Raw genomic sequence first — 23,436 nt, 5'->3', positions numbered from 1 at the left:
GTTGGATGGTGAACGTTGGTGGGCAGCACAATGAACACGATTTAAAGGATATTTGTGATTTTTTTTTTTTTTTTTTTTAATGCAACAAAGTCAATAGTTTTCACAAAAAGTTGTCCTTCAGCAAGACCACACAGGGCAATATATCATGCATCCTTAACTGTAAATGTACAGTAATTCATTATTCGCCAATCAGTAACATAACCCACATTAAGAGAATAGAAATCAGGATCTCTTGGATACATCAATTGAAAGAATATCTGCAAGGGATAGTTTTTTTTTGTGTGTGCCTTCGTTGTTCAACACTTGGAGATCAGCTGGTGTAGCAATGTCGCCGCCACCGCGACATTGAGGCTATTTCCCAGAACTCTGTAACGCTGCTTGTTAGGGATCTGCTCTGGAAAGGCTAAAAGGAGATATGAAAAAGACATACATTATTTCATGTAGTACCATTGAGACACACACACACAATATATATATATATATTTCGCACGCACGCACACACACACACGCACGCACACACAGAGTGGCGTACAATGTGTTTATTTGATGAAACTATGGTGATCTTCCAAAAGCACTGTATTCATTATAAATTCAAGGACTGATAGTTTTGGACTTACAAAAGCTTTGCGGGAAGCCCATTATGTTGGCTACTTCTCTGGGGGTAAAATAACGAAGCTTTAGTCTCAGCAGATGTTGCAGTTTTTCTTCTTGAGAGAACTGGTCCAGATATTTAAACACACTCTCAGTCTGCAGAGCATAAAAGTGAAATGTTAAGAGAGAATGTTAAGACAGCACTTTCAAAGGCACAGCATGATAATGTACTACTGTGAACGTGTGTGTGTGAGACCTCTGGCTTGATTTCACTTCATAAAACCAGTTAATATATTCCCATTCTCTTCAATTATGGTTTTATGACTACATTTAACAGTATACTGCTACTTTATTAAAAACATGTTAAAAATGTGTTTTTGGGCGGACTGGAACAGATTAATTGCATTTCCATGTTAATGTGGAAACATGTTTTGAGATCAAAACATGGTCAATGAACGAATTAAACTCCTATGTCAAGGCAATACTGTATTTTTACCCAGATTATATTCTGGAACGCTCCCCTTAGAAATGAGTTCAAACATTGTTCAAAATCAAAATGGCCTTCACTTATTTCTACATAAACCCAAACTAAAACGGACAGTTTTGCACTTAACACATTCACTGCCATTGACGGCTTTAGAAGTCAAATGTCCATGTTAATTGGGAAGGCTGGAATCTGTAAATGTTGTGTGACTTCGATGAGCGCTCCGCTTGACCGATTGGGAGCATTTCCTGCCGACACGCTGCTTATATAGAGGAAAGGCGGACGTGGCTGAGGACAGCATGCGGCCGTTAAAGGGGGAAGAGTGCGCGTGACAGAGGACGCTAAAGACACGCCCCCAGTAGGTATATAGCGCCGGGGTGTGCGTTGTGCAAAACAACACGGGTTTGGCTAGGGATCCCCGAAAATGGCACCTACGAAGAGACGCGCTGACTAAGCGCAGTTTAAACTGCAAGCTATTAGTTAGGTGGAGGAACATGGGAATCGAGCAGCCGCCAGAGAATTCAAGATCAAGCGGAGGAAGCAGGAAAACGAGCTTCGCCAAGTCAAGAAGACGAAGCAGAGTGTCCACGGAAACAAGGCGGGGCGGCCCTAGGTGGAAGACCAACTCGAGCGATGGATTAATGAGCAAAGAACAGACGGGAGAAGCGTATCTACGGTCACCATTCGACTGAGTGCAATAACTCGGAGCTCGCCATCATTCCGGGAGGCCTGACAAAAGAACTCCAACCGCTGGACATCGGTGTAAACGGGGCGTTCAAAGTGAAGTTGCGAGCGGCGTGGGAGCGACGGATGACAGATGGTGAACACGGCTTTACTAAGACTAGGAGGCAGCGCCGGGCGAGTTACGCCACAATTTGTGAATGGATTGCGGACGCTCGGGCTAACGCGTCCGCTTGCACTGTTGTTCGAGCTTTCGTAAAAGCCGGCATCCTTTCTGAGGAGCCGCACGGCGACGAGACCGACTCCGACGGTGACGAGAGGGAACCCGGCGTGTTTGATGGAGAACTTGCCCAGCTGTTCATTTCGGATACAGAAGATGAGGCCTTTGATGGATTTGTGGATGAGGATTGATCCAGAAATAACGTAAGTACATTGTTAAGTACTTCAATAAAGTACACCCGAACTCAATTTTGCTCCCGCTGCTTTTTTAAAAACATTGTTTTAGCGTGCATGCATGCTAGCGTATGTTTTAAACTAGCGTATGTTTTACCATGCCTGCGCCCAATAATACGGTGCGCCTTATGTATGTGTTACATACAGAAATAGACCCCGTAACTGAGACTGCGCCTTTTAATGCGAATACAGTGCGCCTTATGGTGGTGAAAATACGGTATATACCTACGGCTCTATTATGGTTATTATGCACTGGGCAGTAGGGGAAAAAAGACCCGCGCAGAACTGTTTTTATGTCTCAAAAGTATTCACTGTGTCTGGTGTTGTACTAGAGCGGCTCCAATTACCACAGACAAATTCCCACTTGGTAAATAAAGATGATTCTGATGACTCGCCAATGGAGTAAATATGTTTTATGTTGGATCTTATGGACGGCATTTTGTCACAGCTCCAGTTGTTGTTTAAAGAGCTCAACAAATAAAGTCATTTTCATGCAAGCAATAATCACCCTCAGTTTCTGCTTCGAATTTGTGCTTGCATTTATTTATGGAATCAATTTATGGTTATGAAAACTATGTACTGTATGAAAAATACTGTTTCTACTCATGTGTTGATCAGAGTTGTGATTTGAAGTTTCGGTGAGCCTCAGAGGATTTCAAATTGGGTCAAAGCAGTTTCATAAGTTTGGGAATGACTTGGTTAGTGTTCAATTCAAAACAGAGAATCCCCAAAATTGTTGCTCTCTTTTCCAATGTCAGCTGAGTCCTGAAACTTTACTGACATGTCCCAGATGGCGGTGATTCATCGAGTTGACAGTTTTTTTGACATAATTCTATATTTTTTACTAAAAGTCTCAAACATACCTCTGTTTCCAGGCAGCTTTGCAGTACTGAGCCAGTTCCTTCCACATACCGCCCATAGCTTTCAATGAAAACACACCAAAAAAACAACTAAAGCTTACATTTGGCTGGAACATATGTTGATCAACAACAACAAAAAATGCGGAATGAGTCATGTCCTTGGATCTAATTGTAAAAAGCCACAACTAAAATTCTAAAATTTTGGGGGTGAATTGGCAAACCAAACATTGGGCCTCATTCACTGACCGTGCACACATAAATTTGCGCTTAAATTGTGCGTACGCATGTTTGACACACACATCTGTGATTCATCCATATGGGCACAAGTCCACCATTTAGATTCAATTCTTATACATTAACATACACACGGTGGCGCAACGAGAATCGGCCAATATGCACGTGCCGTGAATCCGACTGTGATTTTGCACATACGCTTGTGTGCGGAGGAAGAACATTTCTACTCATTTATTAGTGAATGAGGCCCAATGTCTTTAGTTCCAACTAAAGCGAGAATAGCACTCTTTAACCTAGCAACTGATGGTAGTAATGTAGGAGGTGTTCCGATTACTTGGGTAAGGGTAGAAATTGCATCAAATGTATGAAAAGGCAAGGAATCGTCAGAATCCTAACGGATAAAAATAATATAATTAGAAAGGTGTCTATTTGATATTTGTTGGTCTTGGCCGTTGTTCATGATTATGCACATCAGGACATTTTTCGGACAGAGGTTGAGATGTGTAATAAATGGCAAAATTAACTGCAAATACACACGAGCATGCAAGGGGAGTTGTCAAAAGTGATGTGGCGCACAAATAGTGGCTGGCCGAAGCTTGGGCCACGGGGTGCAGTGTCATGCTTAATGTGCACTTTGAAGTACCATAAACTTAGTTTTGTGTGGGATAGGAGCAGCGTGAAGCTAGCATGTCTACGTAGCCAGGCTAGCTGGAAAAGCGGCAGTTCGGTTTGGTCGGTGAGGATGAATGGAACAACAACCAGGACAAAACCGAACCGGTCAGGATTCTACCTGTGGTCAGGCCACAGCGAGGGATCAACTTTAAACTAAGCCATTTCCAACTTAAAAGAAAAACCTGCTAAAACGGCACCAGTCATAAATCAAAATGTGCCAGCGTAGAATAGCTATAATAATATAATAATCAAATTTGACTTTTCATTTGCTGGATTTTCAAACCTGATTTGTTATTCACTTGTTGCAACCAATCTGCCACGACCAAAGTTTATGCAATGATTCTATGCGTGAGTACAAAGTTGGGAGTGTTTTAGATTAATATGATTTTAAACCCAGTTGAAAAAATTTGTAGGCAAGATTCAGGCTGATGGGTGTGGTTTTCTCCAAGTCGGCAATCCCTCTTGCCCCCCCCCCCCCCCTTCTTTTCTTTCCGTTGTCCTCGGGCGCCTCCGGTGCCACCACGTGCCCGAACGCCCGCCGCAACCAAGCCGGCGGAGTTTTCGATCGAAGAAGCCGGCCGCGCGGCTTCGATCGCTTTTCCTAGCCACGATCGGTCGGCGGGGCCTCAGCGAGCAACTACCGGCATCCCGTACCGGTCCCGCACGTCTCTGAGGGCCAGAGCTCGGCCCGCCACCAGATCAATCGGCAGGAAAGTTACGAGCACATCCAAACGGGACAACAACTTTCCTTTTCCATTTCTTTGTGTTTTTATTTTTGTGCATCTTTTTCCTGCAACCAAACCTGCTTCGTTTCTTCCGCCTGAGGTCTGGAAGAAGACCGGCTGATCTGCGTTCGTGAGTCGACACTGCAATCCTCATTATGATGTACAACATCAGTGCCTAATAATTTTGGGGAAATTACTAGCTTCACACAGCTTCATCCCAACTTTGGTTTCGCGAGCTCTGACTCAATGCATGAAACGCTCACACGCTCATTTATTTTAGCCCAGCGACCACGCAGATGATGTCCTCTTTTCCATTTTCGTATGCGTAATTTTCTCTCGCTCTCTTTTACCGTTAGTGTTATTTTCTTTTTGTAGTTTGTAGTTGTAGCTGTGTGTTTCCTTTTAGATGTCATTAAATATACCATAAAATTCCATTTGTGGTTGTATTTTGTGTGTGTTCTGAGTTTAAGTAAACCTCTGTCATCTAGAACTCCAAATTTCAAGTGTAGCAACCTTCAGATTACGAGACTGATGAAAAGGTTTCTCGTCATTTCTCCTAAAGTTTATACCTATAAAAAGGGACGCGGTGCCCTTTCGAGACATTAGTTTGATTTTAACAAAGTTAACATTATAGTGAACCGGAAGTCGCGCGAGCATTGCTTCCGGCTTATACTTTTCTCCTAAATTAATTACATTTTTATTTGACCAATATACGCTACACAGCATTAAGAGACTAACAGAGCCATGCCTTAATTTGTTGGTGTTATTGCAATTCCACTTGGAGGCTATTTGTGTCAGTAGAGTGTTTAACAGATGAATGTTATTCAAACCTTGAAAAGGGCCTCCCCATGCCCAATTACAGGTGTGTGCCGATAACCAATAGAAAAAGAGATGTCTGTGTATACGGACATGAAGCTGGCCTGACATGACTTGCACGGTCTGTTGCTTTAACAGAAAGAATGAGAGGTGAGCCACGTTTGTGTTACTGTCTACCAAATTGGTGCGTCTAATCCTTTGCGGTCCCATAGAAAGAAGGCAAAACAAACAAAATAGCAATGTACTTACCCCTTGGTGAAGCAGATCGACCTCCGGCAGATGGGTTTGACAATATCCAAGATTAGAGCATAACGCAGCAGTATTTTAGAAGGAACAAGATATTGATCGATGTCAACATTCTCCTCTGGTTCAAGGAAGTCTTGGATCTGCCTGACTGACAAATCACTATTCTGAGTCCTCTTTCTGAGAGCATCATTTGTTGTCTCGAGTTTATAATGGACACGACCTTCCATTTCTTCCTCTTTTGTCAGGGAACTAAGTGGCTGTAGAGGAATTGCAAGGGTAGGCTCCTGAGAGGACTCACTTTCAGCAGGGAGCAGCGACATTTGGGAATCCTAAGACAAAGTAATACAAACTCACATCAGACATTATGATCGCATTGCACAAGTTTGGACAAATATTTACAAGTTACGGAAAGGTTTCCGCAAAGCGCGTATCGAGGCTTGCTTCATTTACGCGAGGAACTGGAAATCATGACGTATGAAACCTTGCTCCCCGGCTGAACCACATGACCGATTCGTGAAATGCTTCAGGTTTTGCTGCGAGGTTTGGCAATGTGTTAAACAACTCAGGACTTAACATCTTTTGTTTGAACCCACAACTTTTCAAGTGAGCAGAAGTATTGGAACAGGTGACTGATGGGTGTTTCTAGTTGATCAGGTGTTGCCTTTTAGATTGATTGCTTAAACAGTGCTTGTTTTTGGCTTTGGGTTTCACCTGTGAAAACTGCACTTGCTGTGAAGCAAACATGACGACCAGAGAGCGGTCTATGGGAAAATCGATCAGAGCTATTGCTCAAACATTTGGCATAGTCAATACAAGAATTTGGAATGAAAAAGAAAGAAACTCCTGGTGTACTGAGTAACAGACAACGGCCAGGTTGACCAAGGGTATCAATAGCAGTTGATGACAGAAACATTGTAAAACCTGTGAAGAAACACCCAAAGACAACAGTCAGTGACATCACTGCCAACCTCCACTATTCATAACAGGGGTGAAGGTATCACAACTAACTGTTGGAAGAAGACTTTGAGAGAAAAAAACATACAGGCCATACCAAAAGATGGCAACAACTCATCAGCAAAAAGAATCGGAAGACCAGGTTGGATTTTGCAAAGTAGTACAGAGATGACCAGTGATGAGCCACAAAAGTCACAGTTTTGTGGACTGATGGGACCAACATCTCTACCAAAGTGTTGCAAAGGCCAAAAAGTATGGAGAAAGAAAGGATCTGCTTATGAACCAAAACACAAGCTCATCTGTAAAACATGGTGGAGGTCATGTCATGACTCGGGCTTGCATGGCTGCTTCTGGAACAGGCTCACTAGTCTTTATTGATGACATAACTCATGATGGTAGCAGCAGAATGAAATCTGAAGTCTACAAAATGATGTTGGCTGGCAATTTACACAAAAAAATGCATCCAAACTAATCGGGAGAAGCTTCATCATGAAACAAGACAATGACCGAAATAACACTGCCAACACACCAAAGGACTTCATCGGGGATGAAAAGTGGAAGGTCTAAGACCGGCCAAGTCAATCACCGAACCTTAACTCAATAGAGCATGCATTTTACCTCCTGAAGAGGAGACTTAAGTGAGAAACCTGGAGAAACAAACAAGAACTGAAAGAAGCTGCAGTACAGACGTGGAAAAGCATTTTAAATAAAGAATGCAACAGTCTGATGAAGTCAATGGGCCACAGGCTTGATGCAGTTATTACAAGTAAGGGTTATGCCACCAAATATGAAATGTTATTTACTGTAAGTTAATTTAATTATGTCGGGTCCAATAATTTTGCTCACTTGAAAAGTGTGTGGTTTCAAACAAAAGGTGCTCTGTCCTGAGTTGTTTAACACATCTAGATGTAAATACCATGCAATAAAAGCTGGAATTCTGAACTTTTGTCTAATTCATCTTTTGACCTGAAACCCAAACTTCTTCAATGTACAACAAAAACAAAGGAATTGACCTTGCAGTTCCAATACTTTGGAGGGGACTGTAAAACAAGTTTGACAGTGCAAGCTAAAAATATTCGAACTCTAAAATTAAATTGATGGCATGGTGATTGACTGGTTAGCACATCTGCCTCACAGTTCTGAGGACTCGGGTTCAAATCCGGCCTCGCCTATGTCGAGTTAGCATGTTCTCCCCGTGACTGTGTGGCTTTTCTCCGGGTACTCCGGTTTCCTCCCACGTCCCAAAAACATGCTCGCACAATGATTCAATGTTTGCTACACAGGTGTTAAGTCCATCAGAATGTGTGATACCTTGTGTCAGGTCATTAGCCAAACCATAATTCTAAACCTGTTTTTCCAAGCCTACTTTTGGCACACCCTGTAGATAAAGCAGTATACACAGCGGCTTAAGTATTTTACACGTCACCATTTTTCTCACTAAATATATTTCCAAACGTGCTATTGACATGACATTTTCATCAGATGTTGGGAACAACCCAAGTAATCCATACATACAAAGAAAGTAGAACAAATAAGATCAGAAATTAAGTTAATAACGTGAGATGACACAGGGAAAAAGTATTGAACACATGAAGGGAGGTGCAAAAAGGCATGGAAAGCCAAGACAACGCCTAAAATCGATCAATAATCAAGCAGCAATCCAGCCACTTGTCAGTGCAAATGAATATCAGCTGCTTCAGTCCTAATTGATGGCCTACAAAAAGGTCTCATTGCCAAGGTGTGAGTCAAGACACATCTCATGATGGGTACGAGCAAAGAGCTGCCTCAAGACCATCGCAAAGTAATTGTTGCAAAACATAACGATGGCATTGGTTATAGGCGAATATCTAGCCTTCTAAATGTTCCAGTGAGCTTGGTTGGGGCCATAATACGGAAGTGGAAAGGCCAATCATACCACCATTTCTGACAGAGGAGTGCAAAGAATAATCAGAAGAGTTTTCCAAGAGCCGAGGACCACCTGTGGAGAGCTTCAAAAACACCTGGAATTAGCAGGTACTTGTCACAAGGAAAACAGTGAGTACTGCCACCATGAACTGTATGCACGCTCATTACACAAGAAACCACTGCTGAAAAAAAATTATGTCAAAGCTCGTTTAAAGTTTGCTGAATAACATTTGGACAAGCCAGTTAAATATTGGGAGAATATAGTCTGGTCTGATGAGTGCAAAATGGAACTCTTTGGATGTCATAACCCACACTACGTTTGGAGGAGAAACTGCACATCACCCTAAAAACACCATATCAACAGTGAAGTTCGGAGGTGGGAACATGATGGTTCGGGGCTGCTTTTCAGCAAATGGTACTGGTAAAGTTCACATTATTGATAGAAGGATGAATGGGGAAATGTACCGAGACATTCGAGACAAACATCTGCTGCCATCTACGAGGATGATGAAAATGAAACGAGGTTGGACATTTCATCAGGATAATGATCCAAAACATACTGCCAAGGAAACTCTCACTTGGTTTCAAAGAAAAAAATAAAGCTGCTAGAATGGTCCAGTCAATCACGACTTGAATCCAATCGAAAATCTATGGACAGAACTGAAACTCAAGGTCCATAAAAGAAGCCCACGGGACCTTCATGATTTGCAGACTGCTTGTGTGGAGGAATGGGCCAAAATCACACCAGCGCAATGCATGCGACTAGTTTCTTCATACAGGAGGCATCTTGAAACTGTCATTGCAAACAAAGGGTTTTGTACAAAGCATTGAATAAATACCAGTTGGCGTATTCAATACTTTTCCCCTATGTCATTTCACAGTATTACACAACTTAATTTCTGATCTTATTTGTTCTCCTTTCTTTGTATGTATGTATCACTCGGGTTATTCCCAACGCCTGGTGAAATGTTCATGTCAGTAGCACCTTTGGAAATATATTTCGTAAGAAAAATGGTGATGTGTTAAAAGACTTATTTCAGCCGCTGTATTGACAGCTAATATGAATCGTCAATACTGCTATATACCTCACCTTTGAACAAATCGCTTCTGTTGAAATCTTAGCCATGAAGAAGTAACGCAGTCTTGAATTTGGGATCCCAACCTGGATGTCAGAAAACAGGGGCAAAATGTGTGCCAAACAACAAGACACTTCAGAGACAACCTACACTAAGGTTCTTACACTCGTGGGAGAGACCATGACCTCCTGGAAAGTGTAGCCACATTTGAGCAGCTTTTCGACTAAACATTGCCTGCAAGAACAGAAAATCTCATCAGAAGGTAAACTGCCAAGTCTTGCCCAACAGACAAAACCATTTTAGTGGTGTGTTAATGTTTTCAGGAAAAAAACAAATCTGTATTTCTTTGTGGGTCTACAAAACAAATGGGTTATCTGAAAAGGCGATCTTGCAAATCCAGTGAAAATCTGTTTTGTAATCTAATAATTGGAGATTAGAGATGTGCATTTGCCAAAATGCCCCCAAAGGTCCCATATTTTGGCTATTTTGACTTCCATAGAGTGACTCTCTAAAATGGATTGAGTATAAAAGTTTAAATTTCATTTTAAAAAACACTGAATGTATTGATATTAGGAAATACCGCACTGGATTTTAGCACGGCAGGCTTCACGTGGCGGTGTGGATGTGCTGTATTTCCAAGAAAAACGCTTGGAATTCCTTTTGCTTGATTTTTCAGTTAGCACACGGCAGTTAGCACTGTCAAGGCTACTTCTTCGCTTCCTGTTTTAGGACCCATATCGAGTCACTCCTTGCCGTAGTGCCCAGGTGGTTGGCTTGGACACCATGATGCATGTGTGGGCGTGTGTGTGTGTTGTTTTTTAAGCTTTTTAAAAATTATTTTTAGGTTTAAGACGTCCGCCTGTCAAGTGGATGGCAGATGAGAAGGAGGCTAGCAAAAAATTATCATTAAGGATGTGTGGGTTTCATGGCACATTGCCGTGCACGTTCAAGCTTTTCAAAATGGTTTGCTTAGCTTAGCTCGCTAGCTGCTAACAACCATAGCAGAGGACCCTCAAGGGGTCTTATTAGCATGTCCAAACAGGTCCCTCGGCTGGCCACTTTTAATATTACATTTAATTCACTGTATATTACAGTACACCAACATCGCAGCAGACACTAAGATGTGACTATTGTGCACACATTGTGGTTACGATGCTCAGAAATATAGTTTTTCTTTTTTAAATCAATTACTTTTAGAACTCTGTGATGTTCATGCAGCAACCTGTTTCTGCACTTTTCTGCACTGCCATCTTAAATAAAGGGATGGATTTTTTTTTAAATCAGATGCATTGATTGATTCAAAACATTTGACCGATTAATCAATTATTTAAATTATCCTTAGTTGCAGCCCTAGTTATTATTCTGTATGTGCACTGCCCCACCTAGCGCCTGACGTCAGCTAGGAAAGGCTCCAGCTTGCCCTTGACCAAGAACAGGAAAGGTCAAACTGTAGATTGATGGATAGATCAACTAATCAGTTCTGATGTCATCCCTGTTATGAATGGTGAAAATATTACCTGGCAGAGGAGCTTTCAAAACCTTTGACATTCTCAAGCAGGATGAAGCGGGGAAGCTGACTCAGTCTTACCACGTGACATAATACATAAAAAAAACACAAATTGAGGCATTTGTGAAAAGCAGAAGTCAAGAGAACCAAACATAGCTTTAACAGTTAGCACTACAAATAGCCATATTAAAACCTAAAAAAATGAGGCATATATATATATATATTTTTTTGTTTTTGTTTTAGTCCCCCCCACCCCAATATGCTTACTCAGAAAAATGAAAGAAACGTTTATGTTGGGGGGGGGGAGGGTCAGGTAGCTCTGCGAAGTCTACCACACCATTGGTTGCCGCAAAGATTTTTAAAAAAAAAGCATACCATGCTATTTCTGACATCAAAATACCTTGGTTCGGTACATACACATACGATAGGTAGAGATAACATACACACACATCATTACGTCTCTACATGCATACAGTGTATGTATATATATATATATACATATATATATATAGGATACAAAAACCTGAGAAACAAATACCTTGGCAGAAGATTAAGAATATAGAGGAAGCTCTTGGTTCTGGGGTCAGCAATATCCCGCTGGAGTCCCAGCCTACACAGATAAATACAAATTATTACATATGAATACAATCTAAAACAGAGCTACAACAACGAATCGGGGCGTCCATGAAAAAGACGTTGCTTGGATGGCAGCATATGTTTCTCCAAAGCCTGTATGTACTTTGCAGCATTAATGGTGCCTTCACAGATGTGTAAGTGACCCATGCCATTGGCACTAACGCAGCCCCATACCATCACAGATGCTGGCTTTTGAACTTTGCGTCCATAACATTCCGGATGGTTCTTTTCCTCTTTGACCCGGAGGACACGACGTCCACAATTACCAAAAACAATTTGAAATGCGGGCTCGTCGGACCACAGAATATTATGGACCGTAGAAATCCCTAAATTCCTTGCAATTGTACGTTGAGGAACATTGTCCTTAAACTGTTCGACTATATTCTCACGCATTTGTTCCTCGCCCCCCCCCAGCTTTGCTTGTGAATGACTGAGCCATTCAGGGAAGCCCCCTTTCTACCCAATCATGGCACCCACCTGTTCCCAATGAGCCTGTTCACCTGTGGGATGTTCCAAAACAGGTGTTTGATGAGCATTCCTCAACGTTCTCACTCTTTTTTGCCACCTGTCCCATCTTTTTTGGAACGTGTTGCAGCCATAAAATTCTAAGTTCATGATTATTTGCTAAGATAATCATGAATTATTTCATGAATTAAATAAATTTATTTATTTGCTCTCCTCAGTTGTTTAACATGTAAATATCATGAAATAAAAGCTGGAATTCTGAACTTTTGTCTCATATTCATCTTTTGATCTGAAACCCAAATGTCTTCAGTATGCAACAAAAACAAAGCAATTGCTCTTGCCCTTCCGATACTTTTGGATGAGACTATGTAAAAAAAAATATACAATATCATCTGCATAAAACTCTGGAACACAATGTAATAAGAAGAACCCAAATTAAATATTAAAACACAGTATCTTAAAGATTCCATCCTATTAGAAGTGTATCCGGATTAGGGCGTACCTGGTAAATGGTTGACACGGAGGACTCATCAAAATCATGTCAAAGCGCAATTCATTGAACTCATCAAGTGATATGCCCTGAGGAAAAAAGTCAAAGTCAGAACAGAATCATATTTCAAACTCAACTTTCTAATTCTTTGAAAGCTACGTACCTCGATGGTTTTGTTCCAGAGTGGGGTGTCGGGAAAATTGTGCCTGTAGATCTGATTGGCAGTTGTGTTTATGTCTATGGCCGCCACTACCTGGCCAGATATTCCGGACTCTGGAGAAATAGAAGACATTTGTAAAAACAATATCGTATCCAGGGTCCACCACTTCTATACAGACGTATAGTTCTCACTTTTCCAGTTGTACGCCTTGCCACTGCTCTAAGTCAAGTGTCGGCGCGCTTTACACCACACTGCATCCAACGCTTTACATCCATCCATTTTCTGTTGCGCTTCTCCTCACGCGGGTCGCGGGCGCGCCGGAGCCTATCCCAGCTATCATTGGGCTGGAGGCGGGGTACGCCCTGAACCGGTCGCCAGCCAATCGCAGGGCACATGCAAACAAACAACCATTCGCACTCACATTAACACCTACAGGCAATTTAGAGTCATCAATTAACCTAGCACGCATGTTTTGGGGATGTGGGAGGAAACCGGAGTGCCCGGAGAAAAGATGCATTGCACTTGGTTATGTATGGCTTGGATGCAGCTACTTGACCTTAGAAACCCATTCCACGAAACTCTCTGTGCACTGTTCTTGAGCTAATCTGAAGGCAACATGAAGTTTGGAGGTCTGTAGCGATTAACTCGCCAGAACGTTTGGGACCACTTCACACTGTGGGTCTCAGCATCCGCTGACCCCACTCCGTCGGTTTACGAGGCCTCCCACTACGTCGCTGAGTGTCTCTCGGTCACAAACGCTTCTACGTTTTTATAATACAGCTGACAGTCTACTGTGGGTTATTTAGTCAGTATTTTGTAGATGTAAATGAAATAAAAGCTGCAATTTTGAACTTTTGGCACGGGGAAAACATGCAAACTCCACACAGGCGGGGCCGGGATTGAACCCCGGCCCTCAGAACTGTGAGGCAGCCGCTCTAACCAGTCGCCCACCGTGCCGCCTATTTATGTTCAGGCAACAGATATTTGTCATTAACAAACTACAATGCTCTTGATTCAGTCACGGGGCATGTCATAAAGTGTTGACCAATTTTCAGCCCTTGTTTTAGTAACGGTGTCGCCATTAGCGGCAGAATGCGAAAGGTGTGGAGGGGTCTGTGCCGAGTGGAGCTTTGAATTGTTCGTACAAGTTTGTTCTGGTTTAAGAATAATAGATTAAGGGAGAAAGAGGGGATGGCCCTCTGAGTTTAAGAGTGAAAGAGGGGAAGGATGTGAAGACACGCAATGAAGTGAAATGAGTTTCTGAGGAAGGAAACAGAGAGTTTATGGTAGAATGCTCGAAAGGGGTCGCGAGCTTGGCTTCGGAACGGATGCGTTCCCGCAGATGATTTGAGCTCACGTTCTTCCCAGATGTCAGGCAGGCCGGAAATTAGCAACTAGCGTCGCTCTGTGAGTACATAGCCCATAGTCATTAGTTACCGATTGGCCCTCCAACAATCCAGCCGGATTGCAAAGTAGCAGAATGAGTGTGAAAGCCTGGTCTGCAAGAGAAGTGGCGTCAGAGGTCCACGTGAGGCCTCAGGAGCTATTTCACATGGTTATTGGGATTAAGTAATCACGACGACGCTTTGTGAGAGGATAAAGACAGCGGCATACATATTAAGGCGGACCGAGGCGGAGGAGTCCTCGTGTTTTTGGACGGAGGAGGCCGATGTGAGTCGGGGCGTTCCCGGTATCCGCTTCAGGCTGCGCTCGGAGTTTGAGTGAGTGACGTGGAAGTTACTGTCTGAATAAGGTGTGAGCACTATGTGGAGAATAATAAATGGACGAGTGTAACGAGTCCGACAATCTGCCGGCTATGCGGACCAAACTCTGACATCGGTGTTTTATACTCCATATCGCTATCAAACCTATGAACTAAAAGGCAATGTGTGTGGACCTAACCCAATTAATAATCGTTCATTAATTTATCGGCAAGACCAGGGGTCTGCAACCTTTAACATCAAGAGCCATTTTGCCACCTCATCTACCAAAAAAAAAATAGTCGGGAGCTGCAAAAGAATAACAGAGCTTGTGAACTTTTACAAGTTTTCATCTTTTATTTATTTTACCTGTAGGCCTATTTAACTCCTTCCTATATGTGTGTATATAGGAAGGGATATTCGATTGATAGTTCGAACATTCCTCAGACGGGCTTCTTCAAATTTTGCATTAAGATGATGTAGCGGTTTGAGGAGAGAGGTCAAAAAGGAGCAAAACTCCTATTTGATTTCACCTACTCTTTGTCAAAGAGTCTTCCAGCAGTCTAGTTGGAAGCTGCCTCTCTTAGTCATCCTGCGTCGCACACGTAAATAGATGGGCAAAAGTCACACGAACTATAGGTAAGAGGGAGTAGCTTTACAATTCAAACCTCAGTGTACCAATCAGGCTTAGGGGCGGTACACACACACACACACACACACACACACACACACTTGAACATTTTTCATTTTTATTAATAAATATTTTGTGGTCTTTACGAAACGAATTTACTTTAAAAAAATACATAAATAAATAAATAAAGTGGCTAAGCACCCTCAAAGTTCAGAGTCTGGTATCGCCCCTGAACGTACCAAATACAATACATTATGCAGTACAGTACTTACTTTTCAGAGCATAATGCATCCCACCTATCCCACTGTAAAGCTCAAGCACTCGGAGAGTTCCCATTTGTTGACTTGCCTTCTTCGGCTTTATCTCAAAACATGGACTGCAGGATGGACCCCAAATATACCGTTCGAAGTGTAGAGCGACAAAAGTCTCGTTGGGGGAGGGGGACTATTTGATAGGGGGAAAACTCACGAATTATGGAGCGAACGTGCTGATTCTGTTTATTCTTAGCTCGCACATTCGCCACTGCTTGGAGTCAGCACTGACTTCTTCTTCGTCGTCGTCGTCTTCTTCTTTTTCGTTTTCTTCTCCTCCTTCTTCTTTTACTTCTACTTGTTCTTCTTCGTCGTCGTCTTTTTTTGTTTTCGTCTCCTTCTTCTTCTACTACTACTTCTTCTTCTTCAACTACTTCTTCGTCGTTGTCGTCGTCTTCTTCTTCTTGTGCTTCTTTGGCGTCTTTTTTCTTTTTGATCGGTGTTATTATTTCGTCTAAATTAATAATCGCTTTAATTATCGATTTAATATGTTCACAGTAGTTCTCATTATTTAGTAGATACACTTCCAGTATTTATTTGGTAAAATTCTACGTTTCGGTTTAATATATTGGTGTATAACACAATGATCAGTTAGTGGTGCAGCAGAAATATCAGAGCTGATATTATAATTTAAAATTGGATTGGTGACGAGCCAGTGATCAATTCTAGATTTCGAGTTATAATCGGAGCTGAGGCGGCATGGTCGCCCACTGGTTAGAGCGTCTGCCTCACAGTTCTGAGGACCGGGGTTCAATCCCCGGCCCCGCCCGTGTGGAGTTGCCACGCAGGCATGTATTTCTTCGGGCGCTCCGGTTTCCTCCCACATCCCAAAACCATGCACGTTGATTGAAAACTCTAAATTGCCCGTAGGTGCGAATGGTTGTTTTGTTTGTATGTGCCCTGCGATTGGCTGGCAACCACTTCAGGGTGTACCCCGCCTCCTGCCCGATGACAGCTGGGATCGGCTCCAGCAGGGCCCGCGACCCTAGCGAGGAGAAGCGGCGCAGAAAATGGATGGATGGAACTGAATGAGTATGTAACCATTCAGGGATGGAAGTATCTCCAAACATCAACTAGACCTTGTTCATTACAAAAGTTAGTCAAAATCAGATTAGGGTAATTTGTTGAGAATGGTTCGGGAAATATATCCAGAAAGTCATCCTAGAACTTCTCGTGACTGATTTTAACGGGGATAGCTTTCACTAGCATCCTTTTCTCCGAGCTACCGGCTAATGTTGAGTCAGTCAAGCACATCGATTCAAAATGAATGCAAATTCACAATCAATGCATATATGTACACATATATATCCCCTCTGTGTCCCTAACGCAATTTTTAAAGCTTTTTGTTTATTATTATTATTAATACTAATACTAATATTACTACTACGAATACTAATGATACCTTAACTTTATCACGCCCAAATGCTGGTGTATCGTCTTCTTTTAGTGTACGCGGTCTCGCCATTGGAGGGCAGCATTACGCTTTCTCCGCACAAAACACCGCGAGAAGAAGAGGAATTGTCGAAGGAGAGGTCCTTTTTTGGTATGCTTCTTTAGGCGCAACTAGTGTTCTCACTCCTGTTTTGACTCCACGGCGAAATTGGTTTGTCCCGTACGTTGTATTGTCTCCGTTTTATTCAGTTGTGGTCGTGTTGCTCGAGTGTCAGCTACGGCGTAACGGTGCGATGGTTAAGACGGTCTCTCTTTTTCACCATCAGAAATGTCGAAGTCACTGAAGAAAATAGTGGATGAGAGCCGGGAGAAGAACCTTCCAGATGTCGAAATGTGCGACAGAGGCATTTCGAACATGCTGGATGTGCCCGGATTATGTACGTATGCATTAGTTTAACATTCTGTACCTCTCTGCACGCCCGCCCTTCAAATTGAGAAAAACAAAAAAGAGCGAGTTTAGCTCGAATGCGAAATCATTTGCAAGTAATGCGACATCAAATGAAATAAATCAATCCGAGTCCCATGAAAAGTACATTTAACATTCTTGTCAGACTTGTAATAAATGGCTAGATCGTTCACTCCAAAGGCCACTTTTCCTCGTTTGAAGAAAACTGAGCTTGAAGAATTTCTGTAGGGTCGCTCATGTTTTGAGAGTTATCCTTAATCTGTGTGGAATTATTGTAGAAGGTCGTCTCAATGTAGTGTTCTCATAATTCAAATGTTCGTAGGTCCAAAGATCTAGAACTTCCTGCTTCTGGGGCCCACGAGTTCCCGTTGGGCAGCAAGTTCGTTGTCCAACGTCGGACCGGTTGCCAGCCGAGTTGAAAGGCAAAAATAAAAATGGGTTTTAAGACTGGTATTAAAAATGGACAGTGAGGGGGCTTCTCTGATGTGCAGAGGGGAGGTCATTCCATCATGTGGCACTAGTGACAGAAAAAAGGCCCGATCCCCTCTGAGCTTCAGCCGAGACCTCGGTACCTGAAAAAGCAGCTGATCAGCTGACCTGAGGCGCTGGCCAGAGGCATGGGGACGGAGGAGCTCAGCGAGGTAAGGCGGCGCGAGACCATTTAGAGATTTAAAAATGTATTCTAGAATGTGGAGGGAGGCCAGGACCCTCGGAGTTATGCGCTCCCTATTACGTAGTGCTGGCTGATACGGCCTAAAGTTCCCCCCGAATGTCGGTATTCGATAGGGCCTGATATTTATTGTATTGAAGTTTATACGTTTATAAAACGGGACCAGACCGAATTGATTTATATTATAAAAGTGCTGGGTTTATTTAACATTTATGAACATCAAAAAGAATTACTTTTCCCTGCAGGTATTTCAAAATATGATGATCTCAAAATTAGCGATCTACCAAAATAAAAATACTTTACTGAAAAGAAAATGAGAAACCAAAGGCCGAAACACCGCGAGAAAATGATTAGTAAAATAGCATTTACAGCGATGACTGCATCGCTCAACCTATAGAAATTCACTTCCAGAACAATTTGTCGGAATTTCAATATTTAAAAAATTGTCGAAAACATAACCATGGGACAGTTTTTGCAGTGTATTATGTAATAAGATCAAAATCATTCTGCATAATACTGTTCAACTGCACAACACCATCATTACTCTACAGTTGTAAATTGTTAATATACTATGGCTTCAATATGTTATTGGAATGTATTTCTTGGGGTTTGGCACTGTTGTAGGTGGCAACGCGCTTAAACATGCCCAGTCTGTCGGAAATCGAGAAGAAGAAACGTGACGTCGGTTAGGGTAGTAGCTGCTACTGCTAACATAAACAAACCCAGAGGACACTTTCTATCTCATCCGTGATCGACAAACTACTATTAAAAACACGAGCGCTTCAACTGCCACCCCGGTCGCTCCATCGCGTTGTTTTGTTTATGCTACAGCAGTTGCTGCTCTGTTAAACAAGATACATGCGTCACCCTCGATAACTTGCTTCATCATCAGGTGATTTTACATGGATGTGCCCGTCTTCGTCGTTACATCTTTTAGACACGTTTTGCAGACTGCAGTTTTTTTCCAAATGATAGACGTGCCCTATTTGGGGAGCATTTATGCCTCGCGCATCATTAGAATCTTCCAGAAATTGAAGCAGTTTAAAGTGACTCGTTGTGCGATAATCTGGAACCGTGTCAGTTGTGCAAATGGTGCAGATACTTGCCAAGCACGAGTGGCCAGTATTGGTCACCGACAGATATGCAAGTAGTACAGAGTGGCGAAACTACTGCAGTGAGCGCACAAATAATGTAGAATTAGCCCGACAGAGCTGTGACAACAATCTCGAGAGAAAATTGCCAGCATGTTACAATGGAATTGCAAGTTAACTGTTTAAGAAGTTAATGGCAAGAAGAAACAATCTGTTGGAATGTCTGCTAGTTTTAGGATGAGGAAACTAAAGCATGATACAGTATACACAGTACAATGACACATTGGATTCAAGTGTTGTATGGCAGTGTTCCCCAACCTTCTTTGCGTACATGTATATATGCATATCATCAGGTACTTGTGAAGGCCGGTACCAGTCAACGATACGTAGAGCAAAACAAATCTGACCGATTAAATCCTCATTGCCAGTAGTTGCTGCTACACTACAGCGCTTTGACACTTTGGCGAATCGTCTTGTGTGTCAGAAAGAAAGAGAGGTCTTGGTTCGCAGTTCATGTCATTGTGTTAATTGACATTTTATGTATCAAAGGTACTAGTGGTATCGGTACTTGGTATTGGTTTCAGTGAATACTCCCCCTGAAAAAAGTGGTATCGAACATCCCTAACATTGATTTTTTTTTTTTATTCCTTGTCTTTTTAGTCACTTTGTCCCACATCACGCAGTTGGTCCTGAGTCACAACAAGCTCACAGGTAATCCATCTGTGAAATTAGATTTTGTCAGTTGTTTCATGCAATTTCATTTTTACTCGGTTTGCTTTGTTTTCACGTCATGGTACATTTTACCAACGCAGTGTTTATTCATACCGACTCGATGTAGTAGGATGTCTCGTTAGCCTTCACACTTGCAGTGGCAGTATCATGGACATGCTAAGGGGCTTTTGAAAGTCATAACGAGGGGAACCCTGTTGATGAAGTCACTTTTCTTCTTGTGCAGCAACAATGTACCATATGGGAAAAGTGAGCCCAACCTGATAACTAATAACTATTCCTGGAGCTTTTACAGCTTTTTTGCGTGGAAACCGGTCGTTCATCCCAAACTGTTTGCCCTTCAGCTCCCGTCCTTTTGACTTTGTGTCTGAATGAAGTCCTTTCTGCTGGAAATGTTCGAATTTGGCATGATTGGACGGGGATGACTACGATCTCCTCTAATTCCATCTGCGGTGGTTCGTTTGGGAAGAAGACACCAAGTCTTGTGCTTCAGAGGTAGGGTTGTTTTTTGTTTAGTGAAACCTTTGGCGGCCACTTCACGCAGTTGGGCACTGGACAGTGTGCGCGGGCAAGCTGCCACGCCCAGCTGGTGGCTGGTGTTTGGATGTAGGTTTTCGACAAATAGTGTTTTGATATTTTTGCCCTCTTCCAAATTCGGTTGCTTTCCGAAGTACGCTCTACGCAACCGGCAGTAATAAGCTTGTGGTGTCTGAAGTCTCCCCTGTTTAACTGCGAGGTCTGGATCATCAAATTCTTGAGACAATGCTTGGCAGAGAGCCGGTCGTCATTCAATTAAGCTACTTACTTCTCGGCTAGACGTAACTTTAATAAGGTACGATCTGTCGTCAGTAGTAGCAGAAGGGAGTCGTCGAAGGTAAAGGTCGAGGTCTCTCAGGTTGGCGGCTGTGTCGTGTGACCCTCTTTGGTTTAGGTGATGTGGCGGGCATGATGACAATAGTTGTCGCCTAGAGCTCTGCACAGAGAGCGCACACGGCTACCGTGTTAACTTAAAGAGGATTACGACATACGAGTCTCTTGAGTCTGGAACATGCTACTTTGGGTACAGTAACAGGTATTTTGTCTATGGCATCTTATTAACGGATTCGGAAATAGGAAGCACACTTAATTCCTCACGGCTCATGAAAGCCACCCGCCTCGACCTGCCACTAGTTTCTACGACAACAAGCACACCAGTATGGTAAGTTTGCATACAATTTTAAGCTTCGCAAACATTTTCAAGCTTTTTTAGCCTGTCTGCTGAAGCAGCAGCGGCTGGACAGAATCTGTACTCTGTGAAGAATTAAAGCATTTTACGAAGCGGGGGGGGGGGGGGGGGGGGTGTAAACCGCTAACACCGTTCACACACCCCAGAATGAGCACGCTCACGTTAAGTTTAAACAGGCGAGTTTCAACATAGGCGATTCTGACTCTCCAGCGTGGGCAATATTCGCATTGCCACACCCTGTTTCAAATCACCATTGGCGTGGTAGCGAGTGGGTAGCACAAGCACTGTTGAGTGTAGCTAAAGCCTTCACTTTAGCCATTGTTAAGTCAGCCGACGGCGACTTCGTCCAATTGAGCTCCGTGCTTTGGTGGCATGTGATAATCCTCAGAAGTACTAGTGTGCCGCTCATGGGAGGCTGACAAGGCCGGGTGGCCGAAGGACAGTCCAAGTTGCCGAAAGTCATCGGCTGAAGTTGGTTGGGTTCCGGCCGGCGCAGAAGGCTCACAGTCCACAGGGTCCGTTCGAGACAGCACGTGGGGATTTTTTTCCGATGTCCAAATTCAAAGCACTTCTCTTCCTTAAGTTGTTTTTGAGTGCGCGGCACAATACTTGTGCTGTTATTTTCAAGGCCTGACTTTACCGGCTCCAGGGTGTGTTGTGCCGATGTTGCCCAACTATTGCAGAGCCTACCTGAAGGCTTTTTGACGACTCCTTGATGCCTTGAGTTGGGAATTAAAGCTGCAATGTGGAATACTCATTTGTGTCTGAATGAAGTCCTCATGCGCAATACAACAGAGTGAAAGCACCGAACTCTAGATGCACATAACAGCAGCAGGACAAACAAGAACAAAAGATAGCATCAGGAAGATGCCGCAAACACGTTTGACACAGGTTGACATTTCAAGACTGAAAGATGGTGCCTCGGGTAAGCTGTTTAGTGCATTTTTTAAGGGTACAGCAATGTTTGAAGATGTTGTTTTTAATCGTAAGAAATACAGTTGTTTTTTTGGTGTGATACTGTGTTGGTATCGTCAGAGGTTAAACTATGGCTGTAGGGAATCAATCGGTTTTAGTGTAGCGTGAATGTTTTGCGGAAATTCGTGGGCTGACTCTGTCCCCGTCGCCTGCAAATAGCAGGGGTCCACTGTATTCCATTTCAGATATTCTGATTTATGCGATGCCTAGTTTAGAATTCCTATTTAGGTGTTTTTAGAATGGACATGTCTGTGTAGCTTAGAGGAATCATTCATGTTGTTTGTTTTCTGTTTTCCAGTGGTGCCTGCTAACATCTCTGAGCTGAAAAATCTGGAGGTTCTTAACATGTTCAACAACCAAATTGAAGAGCTACCCACTCAAATTAGCAGTCTTCAGAAGTTGAAACACCTTAATCTTGGGTATATTACACACGCATGTTTTATACATACAATAGATGCCTCTTTTTATGATGTCCCTGCCTCATTTTCATTCGATTCATAATTGTATTGTCATTATCAAAGGTACAGTAACCTTCAAATCATTAACTTGCAAGGCGAGACAAAACCCAATCTTCATACATATTTGTGGATCGTTACATTCTGCATGAAGTGGATATGCGTGATATATTGTTGAACTGTCCAGCTTCTCAGCGGAAGTATAATATTGAACTGTCAGCAGGTAGAGAGGCTTAGTCAAGGTTTGCATTTAGCATGACTAGTTCTGGAGAAAAGGTTTTTTTCAGTCCGTTTTCCTTGCTTTAAAGCAAAATGAGTGTCTCCCAGAGGGCCCCTCCAAGAGGGCGGCAGGTCACAGAGGATGGTGCCGGTGTCAACTCTTCTTACTCCATGAATGAAGTTCTGAACCTGACATTGTGGTGTTCTGGAAACACCTGACAATCAATTTCACCAAAGCATAAGAAGTCAACTCATTCTTTATTATTATAGTACAATATGGATTGGTGTCCAATTCTGTGTGCCTATCTATGCTTTCTTGTATCAATGGTTAAAAACAATAGCTGAATTGTGTGCACAGAATGAACCGCCTTTACAACTTGCCCAGAGGCTTTGGTTCTTTGCCAGCACTTGAAGTTTTGGACCTCACCTACAATAACCTGAGCCAAAATTCCTTGCCTGGAAACTTCTTCTATCTCAGTGAGTAAAATACCTGTACAAACACAAACGTTCCTGTCATTAGTGGACATTACTCGCTTTTTTCTACTGTATATTGACATTCAGTTTTGAGGTGACATAGTGAACCATCTTTCTATTCAATTATTTATTTTATAGTCCTG

The 23,436-nt window shown here is 42.6% G+C and overlaps 2 protein-coding genes across 11 annotated transcripts in view; one reads left to right on the top strand and one right to left on the bottom strand.

Moving 5' to 3' along the window:
- Positions 1 to 84: 84 nt before the first annotated feature.
- trdmt1 (tRNA aspartic acid methyltransferase 1) lies at positions 85 to 17,036 on the bottom strand. 7 transcript variants are annotated; one of them, XM_061666093.1, is made up of 12 exons: positions 17,000 to 17,018; positions 13,147 to 13,317; positions 12,959 to 13,068; positions 12,808 to 12,884; positions 11,743 to 11,814; positions 11,215 to 11,280; positions 9,862 to 9,931; positions 9,712 to 9,783; positions 5,766 to 6,091; positions 3,073 to 3,130; positions 618 to 747; positions 85 to 403 (listed from the first exon to the last, which is right to left on the bottom strand). In XM_061666093.1, the coding sequence occupies exons 4-12, from the start codon at positions 12,843 to 12,845 to the stop codon at positions 297 to 299; spliced, it is 939 nt and encodes a 312-aa protein (XP_061522077.1). In that variant the 5' UTR covers positions 12,846 to 12,884; positions 12,959 to 13,068; positions 13,147 to 13,317; positions 17,000 to 17,018; the 3' UTR covers positions 85 to 296. The 7 variants fall into 7 exon arrangements, with proteins under 7 accessions (XP_061522077.1, XP_061522075.1, XP_061522076.1 ...); XM_061666091.1 differs by lacking the exon at positions 17,000 to 17,018 and adding an exon at positions 15,559 to 15,909; XM_061666092.1 differs by lacking the exon at positions 17,000 to 17,018 and adding an exon at positions 15,755 to 15,909.
- Positions 17,037 to 17,094: 58 nt separating this feature from the next.
- rsu1 (Ras suppressor protein 1) overlaps positions 17,095 to 23,436 on the top strand; it is an 11,177-nt gene continuing 4,835 nt past the window's right edge. Inside the window, exons 1-5 of one of the 4 annotated variants that reach the window (XM_061666099.1) lie at positions 17,095 to 17,200; positions 17,316 to 17,426; positions 19,877 to 19,927; positions 22,444 to 22,564; positions 23,178 to 23,296. In XM_061666099.1, coding sequence (XP_061522083.1) covers positions 17,318 to 17,426; positions 19,877 to 19,927; positions 22,444 to 22,564; positions 23,178 to 23,296 — 400 coding nt within the window. In that variant the 5' untranslated portion in view covers positions 17,095 to 17,200; positions 17,316 to 17,317. Of the gene's footprint in view, positions 17,210 to 17,315; positions 17,427 to 17,777; positions 18,097 to 19,876; positions 19,928 to 22,443; positions 22,565 to 23,177; positions 23,297 to 23,436 lie in introns of those variants that run through there. The other 3 variants (XM_061666098.1, XM_061666101.1, XM_061666100.1) reach the window with 3 other exon arrangements.

This window comes from Phycodurus eques, chromosome 21 (assembly GCF_024500275.1).
Source record: "Phycodurus eques isolate BA_2022a chromosome 21, UOR_Pequ_1.1, whole genome shotgun sequence".
NCBI classification, from domain to species: Eukaryota; Metazoa; Chordata; class Actinopteri; order Syngnathiformes; family Syngnathidae; genus Phycodurus; species Phycodurus eques.
The sequence above is the reverse complement of the archived record's forward strand: the minus strand, read 5'-3'. Positions and strand labels throughout refer to the sequence as shown.